The sequence below is a fragment of the Parasteatoda tepidariorum genome, unplaced genomic scaffold, assembly GCF_043381705.1.
Source record: "Parasteatoda tepidariorum isolate YZ-2023 unplaced genomic scaffold, CAS_Ptep_4.0 HiC_scaffold_880, whole genome shotgun sequence".
In the NCBI taxonomy this organism is placed as follows: Eukaryota; Metazoa; Arthropoda; class Arachnida; order Araneae; family Theridiidae; genus Parasteatoda; species Parasteatoda tepidariorum.
Genome location: NW_027261947.1, coordinates 42,610 through 49,590, shown reverse-complemented (window position 1 = coordinate 49,590; position 6,981 = coordinate 42,610). Strand labels below are relative to the sequence as shown.

The following is a 6,981-nucleotide window of genomic DNA, read 5'->3' as shown; positions in this document are numbered from 1 at the left end:
CGACGTTGAGAAGACTTGGATTTAGACAAAATAAAATTATTTTATTGTCCTATTTTTTTCTATATACTTATCTACATCACTATAGAAAACAGTTTTTTGACAAAATGGCTATTAGGGCCTCAAAGTAGTTTCAGCCCAGGGCCCCACAAATTCACGATCCGCCCATGATCCTTATCCTTTGCTTCGAAGCAAAAATAGCCAAATAATTTCAAATTTACTTTGTAGTTGTTAACCGTTTTTTTTTTTTTTTTTTTAACTAACTAGGCGTGTCCGGAGCAGTTGGCATCTCTGAAACGGTTTTTTTTCTTTCTGCATTCATGCTTGATTTTTGTTTTAACAAATTTTGATTTAGTGTCCTTTTAACTACCACAACATTTAAATAGTTTAAAGTTAAATATTTTAACTAATAGCGAAAGGAGATTTGAGTAATTGCCAACAATATCTCTTCAATAATTATTTTTCTACCACTGAGAAAAATCCTTTATGAAGAGCGCAAAAGTAGCAAGAATGAGCACTAATCATGACACAGCACAGCATTATAAATGTCTGAACATTTATTGAATAGTATTTAACCTTTGCATTAATAAAAGTGATAGCTTAAGCTTTTTGTTATTAACATTTATTTAACAGAAACAAAGTCGAATTGTTTATCTGTACTCTCCACTCCTACTATATGGCGGAATTTCGGTAGTTTTCGAAAATACTTTTGTTAGTTGTAGCAAATATAACTTACTACTATATTATAATAATTATAATAATTTTGACCAGCATTACACATAAACAATTTAAGTACATACATATAATAGGTTAGGCTGACATGATTGACTGACTGCATGACATAAGTACTGTAAAGTTAGAATTGCATATGCCTACGAATTATTTAGAAACAGTGGTGGGTGGTGGATAAAAATCTTCTAAATTGAATTAATTAAACTAAGAATCACAATTGATAAACATATAATCATAAACTATATAAAATTAAATAATCATGAAGATTATGATGATCGATAATATTAAGGAAGGTCTGGGTTAAATATAATATATATATTTACAACGCACGATAATCAGCCCAAATTGAATAAAAATTAAGATAAAAATAAAATAGATATATACAATAGGAAAATAATCCAGGAGAGAAAATTATGTCATGAGCTCTGTTATAGTGGTGACTCAGGTGTCCTGGTTGAAAAACGACTCGCCTTCTGGGTTGCTCACTACACTAGTCTTAGTCATACTACTTGGGGACGTATTGAGCTCCAATGAAATATTCATTTTATATAGTTTTGCGATAAGTCCCTTATGCCATATCCGGTCGAAGGCCTTGGCAACGTCGAGCATGAGCATAAGGGCGGTTACGTGTTCAAATTTAGCACTACTGCTGATGTATTCTAGGATATTTACAAGCTGCTTGGTAGTAGTTGATAAGTGCTTCCTAAAGCCATATTGTTGGTTTGGGAGTAGGTGAATATAATCATTGAGTCTTCGTTGAATAATTTTTTCAAAGATTTTTGATAACATATAGGAAGTAGACTAATAGGCCTATAGTTTTCAGGATTAGAGGCTGTTTTACCGGGCTTAGCGAATAGAATGCCTGATTTTTTCCATTCCTCGGGAAAATATAGGTTTTCAATGGTGGCATTATAAATATTAACAATTTTGAATATTTTATTTCGAGAGAGATTTTTATCATGAAGTTCGTAATATTGTCGTGCCCAGGAGCTTTTTTATTTGCGGGAGTTTTAATGATGCATGTGACCTCGTCTTCTGCTGCCGGTTCGATTTTGTTCTCAATATGGTTGTCTTGGTTTATAATATTATTGTAGTAGTCATTTATAAATTTATCGTTCATGGAGCAGGTATTTTCAGCATTGTTGCTGAATTGGTTCTCCATAGTATTTGCGAAAATGCTAACTTTATCATCCGAGGTATATACTGGGCTGTTTGAACCTTTTAAGGGCATTTTGTTCAGAGGTGATCTCTTAAGAGACTTGGTCATTTTTCAAATGGAATTATCACTATTGTTCAGACTTTCGAGTTTTTCATTCCATAGGCTGTTTTTATGTTGATTACATTTTTCTTTTATAATTTTGTTTAATTTATTAAGTTGACGTTTAAGCTCCGGATCGAAGTTTCTCTTGAATCTTTTTCTCAGTTTATTTTTATCCTTAAAAAGTTCTTTGATGTTATAAGGTAGTTTATAGTTGTTGAGGTTGATGGGTATGAGTTCTTTAGCTTCATTATAAGCATAGGTAATGGAGTTAATAGATATTATTAAAGGAGGAGTTTATATCATCATTAGAAATGGGGCTGAATCTTCGTTAGAGTCGGTAAGATAAAGGATGTTGTTGTTGTATAGAGTTCAGTCAGTTTTTCTTCGTTATCTTGCATTTCGAGGGTAGTAGTGATCCAGACAGGGAAATGATTGCTGCTAAGTTCATCTAGGGTTTCAATAGCCAAAGGTGAGCTTGTATTTGTAATCATGAAATCTGAAATATTAGGAGGGTTCGTTGTCGTTCCACTATGATGGAGATAGGTGGTTTTTTTCAGGAGCGCAGACTGTGGGTCCGAATTCTTTAATAAGTTGGTGCAGTTGTCTTCCAAGTTTGCTAACTTTTCTGCAGCCCCATAAATCGTTTTTACCATTAAAATCACCTAGAGCAATCGTTGAAAGGTTGGGAGGGAATAGTTTTTTCATAAAATCTGTGGAGAATTCAGTACACGGAGGGTTGTAGATGCAGGAAATTTTAATATTATTGTTGTTTATTTGTAGTAAAATGGAGGTTTCTTCTCTATTATTCTCAGTGCTCAGGTTGTATATTGATGCTTTGTACATCTTGTGGATAAATATCCGCACCCGCCGCCTGTGCGAATGATACGGTCACATTTAACCCTTTTGAAGGCCGTGGTAAAGTATACTTACCACCACTTTTAATTTAGGTTTCCATTTGCTAATAACTTCAGCTTTCTTGAAGTGCGTTTGAATAAAATTGGCAACCATTTGTTAGTTTTAAAAAAAACGTATAAAATACATAATTCTATTAGAAGTTTGCAGCATTTATAAAAACGATTTTTTTACTCGTTAATCGCAACACTATCATTTTTATCGTATTCCTTATAACATAAAAAAAAATCAAAAGGGTGTTTTTCTTCATTAAAAAATTTAATGAAGCGGGCTGTATCCAAAAAAAAAAAAAAAATTACGATTCTCTTGTAGCACTAAGTTTCTTGATTTTTTTTTGTCTCATAATGCTAAATGTCATATGTTTCAATGTAAAAAAAATTCAAAATGTTTTTTGTTACTAAATAAAATAAAACTATGAATGTTTTTTGCCAAAATATTTCGTCTTTCTTATTGCACAAATACAAAGTTTCGTGACGTGAATTTTTTTTCTTATGTCAAATGCCGTAGTTTTCAATACAAAAAAAAAAATGCAGTTTTTTTTATGTTGAAAATTATGATACTTAATATGTGAGAAAAAGGAGGTGTTGAAAGTTGTGATAAGCTCCTTCCTAGTCACAAAAATTTTGAAAGAATTTTTTATTTTTTTTTATCAAGTGCTTTTCCGCAAAATCTAACGTGGTGGCAAGAGATTTTTTTCAATTGGTCCAATTTAAATGTAACGAGTTGAATACATAACCTTTGCTGCCTCTAAAAAAATATTTTCTGAGGTCACGAATATTTTATATTATTTGGATGGTGCTTAAGGCGACTGATTAATTTAATAATGACCCATTGACTATAATTGTTTCATAATAACATTTCATTTCCTATATTTCACTCAGACATTTCTCAATGTGAGGTTGTAAAATTTTATTTCTCATGTTCGGAATAAAATATTTTTTTGACAGTTTTTATTGATTTGTTTAAAACACATGCATCTTGTACAGGGCTTTAAAAAAAGGGTATTTCATATTAATAGTTGCCATTTTTAGTTTTAGATAAACCAAAAGATTTCAGACCGATAAAAAGGTATATATCGTATTAAATCATGATGGACAGTATGTCTTAATTTTGTAAAATAAATACTAAGAATGAAAAATTAAACGGCTTTAACATTAAAGTTTTTTCTTTTTCATGAGAAGCATATTTGGAGATTAATGGTATCTAACGGGTTAGGATCAGTAAAAAAAAAATTATGGAAAATATCAAACTACAAAGACAATGCAACAATAAACAATATGCTGGTGTACAATATTTGAAAAAAAAGAGTGAAAATACAAAGATTACCGGAAAATAAACATTGTAATGAACCTAATAGTTAAGTTATTGTTTCACAGACAATTTTAAATTGAAATTTTTATTTCTTCGAAATTCTCAAGGAAAAGTAGAATTTACACTGAACTGAAGCTTTAAACACTTACTTGGAATTATATATCTGCCAACCCCCCTTTAAAAAAAAAAAAAAGGAAAACACAGATTTGCAATAAAATTGCAGAAGAAATTACTTAAAAAAACAGCAAGCATTTTCAATTTTTTTTCCTTATTCAAAAAATCAGCAGTACAAAAAAGACAGAAATGACTAATAGATGATGTAGAAATATTAAAAAAATAATAATAATAATTTATAACCATAATATATCTCACATTATATTTTACAGCCATATTGTATCTTCCCAGCTTATTCTGCTATGTGACATATCTTTAATCATTACTAGATTATTTTTAAGCTAATCTTAAAAATTAAATCGTATTTTAAAACTGGGAAAAGATTAGAACTAATAAAGGCAGCTGCCACCCCAACCTTTATTTTAAGCACAATTTTCCTACCACTTTTCTTTATAAAGGCAATTTTCCTGTTGCTCCAAAATGTTGCATTTGTGACCCCTCATCAAGGAAAGAATTAACTTAAAGTATTCGTATCTTCTTTCGAACAAAATGTGATTCGAAGCTGAGTATGTAGATTTTGAATTAACAAGAACAAAAAAATAGCGTATAGAAGCTTTATTAAAAAAATATGGATAAAAATCACAATAAAAAACAGTTTTAAACAAGATCATTTAGCACAATTTGTACAAGAAAGTAAGATTGTAAGTTCATTTAAAGCTTGGGAATACCAGCAACGATTTCACTTTCAATACCACATTCATCTTGTCCTCGAAGGATTTTGAAGTATCCTAAATCACAAAAATTTTAAAATTAAATCTTTTTTTAAATTATTCAACACAATACTTCACATACTAAAACCTATAGTGCGGCTTTCACTATGCCTACACTATCCGCTTTATACCTACAGTGCGGCTTTCAGAACTCCCCCAAACACCAGTCATCCCGCAGTGGACTGATCGTTAAGACACGGTTCCCAGCAGATCACCGAAGTCAAGCATCACTGGCTGCGGTCAGTGAGTGGGCTGGTGACCACTTGGATCAGTCTGCGTAGGGACAGAGGGTGTGCTGTATTGGTCCTCGTTAAACTGTTCTACCGTAAAGTGCTCGACTTCGCGTGCAGGTCATCGGGCTACCGAAACAGGGATGCCATCTCCTCTGCAGAGGATCAAAATTGTGATGGCGTGTCTTCGGATCATCCTCAGGGATGTTTCCCAGACCGTCGCCAATAGCCCATTGTGCAGCTCTAGCGCAACGTAAGTGAACTACTACTACTACTACTCCAGACACCAGTCGCGCGTCGTGGCAGATACCATGGTTGCGAGGAAATGTCACTTCAAATAGGGGTGTGGGGTGAATAGTTTTGTCTTGATCTTGGCATAGGTCAGGGTGAGAAAACCAATTGACACCTTTATTCCTCCATTGTACCCCCAATAGAAATGTGCTCTCACTTGTTACCATAGCTGCAGACAGTCCCGGACTATTAGTCTGGAGGAGTACTCCTCAAAGCCGCACAATATGCAACATATACAGTGAGAATATTTTGCATCACAATTAGACTATCACACAGTGTTTCATTATATTAATAATAATAATTTCCCTGGCAAGAAATCAGCCTTTTTTTTAAATAACAAAAATATTTTTTATAAATAAATTGCACATTACAACATAACCTACAATTTTCCTCTTATTTAAGTAAACAAGTTGAGATTTATAGGTATTTCGACTTATTTACTTTAAAAACTAGTTGTACTCATTAATCAAAACATTAGCTTTTTATTAGCCAATTATTTAAAATTAGAACATTTTAATACGTTAAACAAATGTTATTAGTTTATTGAACAAAAACAAGGAGTCATTATTAAACAGTATTATTTGCACAAGAGTATATATTTATCTTGTGCTAAACTAATGTAAGAATATGAACTTTTAAAATTGTTTTTTAAAAATTTAATGGCATTTTTTACTTAACTAAATAGATGTTATCAAGAAGTAATACATATGAACTCTTAAACGGTTTGAGTTTATTTGAAATAATCTACATACCAATCATAAATTTAAGCAAATCAAGTCAGATGTGATTGCTTTTAAAAAGACAGTGAAAAAACTAACAGACAGTACTAAAAACAATAATCAGAAAATGAATTAAAAATCCAGGTAGAAAATAATTTATCCTAAAAATTAAAACATCACATTTAAAAAATTCACCTGTTAATCAATAAATTAATAGAGTAAAACTTTTTAATACCTTTATCACCCCAGTCTTCATTCCAGGAATTTGCAACCAGCCAGTATGGAGTACCATTTTCTGTACCATATCCCAAAATTCGAACAGCATGACCACCCAGAGCCTCACCACTCAGATGTTTGTAAACACCTTAGTTAAAAAAATTAAAATATGTATTGTTAAAATACACGTTTTTAAATTTTTAATTCAGAAGTTGAATAATTTATAAGTAAGACTTCAGATTTATCATTAACTTTATCGTTTGGTACATCATATATATATATAGATAATTATACATAAAATTACGAATATTGAGTATCAATACTTTTTACACATTATTTCACATTTTAATATATATATATACATACACACACAGACACACACACAGACTCACACACAGACACACACAGACACACACAGAACTCAATTT

General features: G+C 31.5%; 1 protein-coding gene across 1 annotated transcript in view; it reads right to left on the bottom strand.

The window, feature by feature from the left end:
• Positions 1 to 4,927: 4,927 nt before the first annotated feature.
• The window catches only part of LOC122272375 (cathepsin B), a 15,902-nt gene continuing 13,848 nt past the window's right edge, over positions 4,928 to 6,981 (bottom strand). Inside the window, exons 7-8 of the mRNA XM_043056006.2 lie at positions 6,573 to 6,701; positions 4,928 to 5,115 (exon numbers count right to left, since the gene is read on the bottom strand). Of these exons, the coding sequence (XP_042911940.1) occupies positions 5,039 to 5,115; positions 6,573 to 6,701 (206 nt within the window). The 3' untranslated portion in view covers positions 4,928 to 5,038. The remainder of the gene's footprint in view (positions 5,116 to 6,572; positions 6,702 to 6,981) is intronic.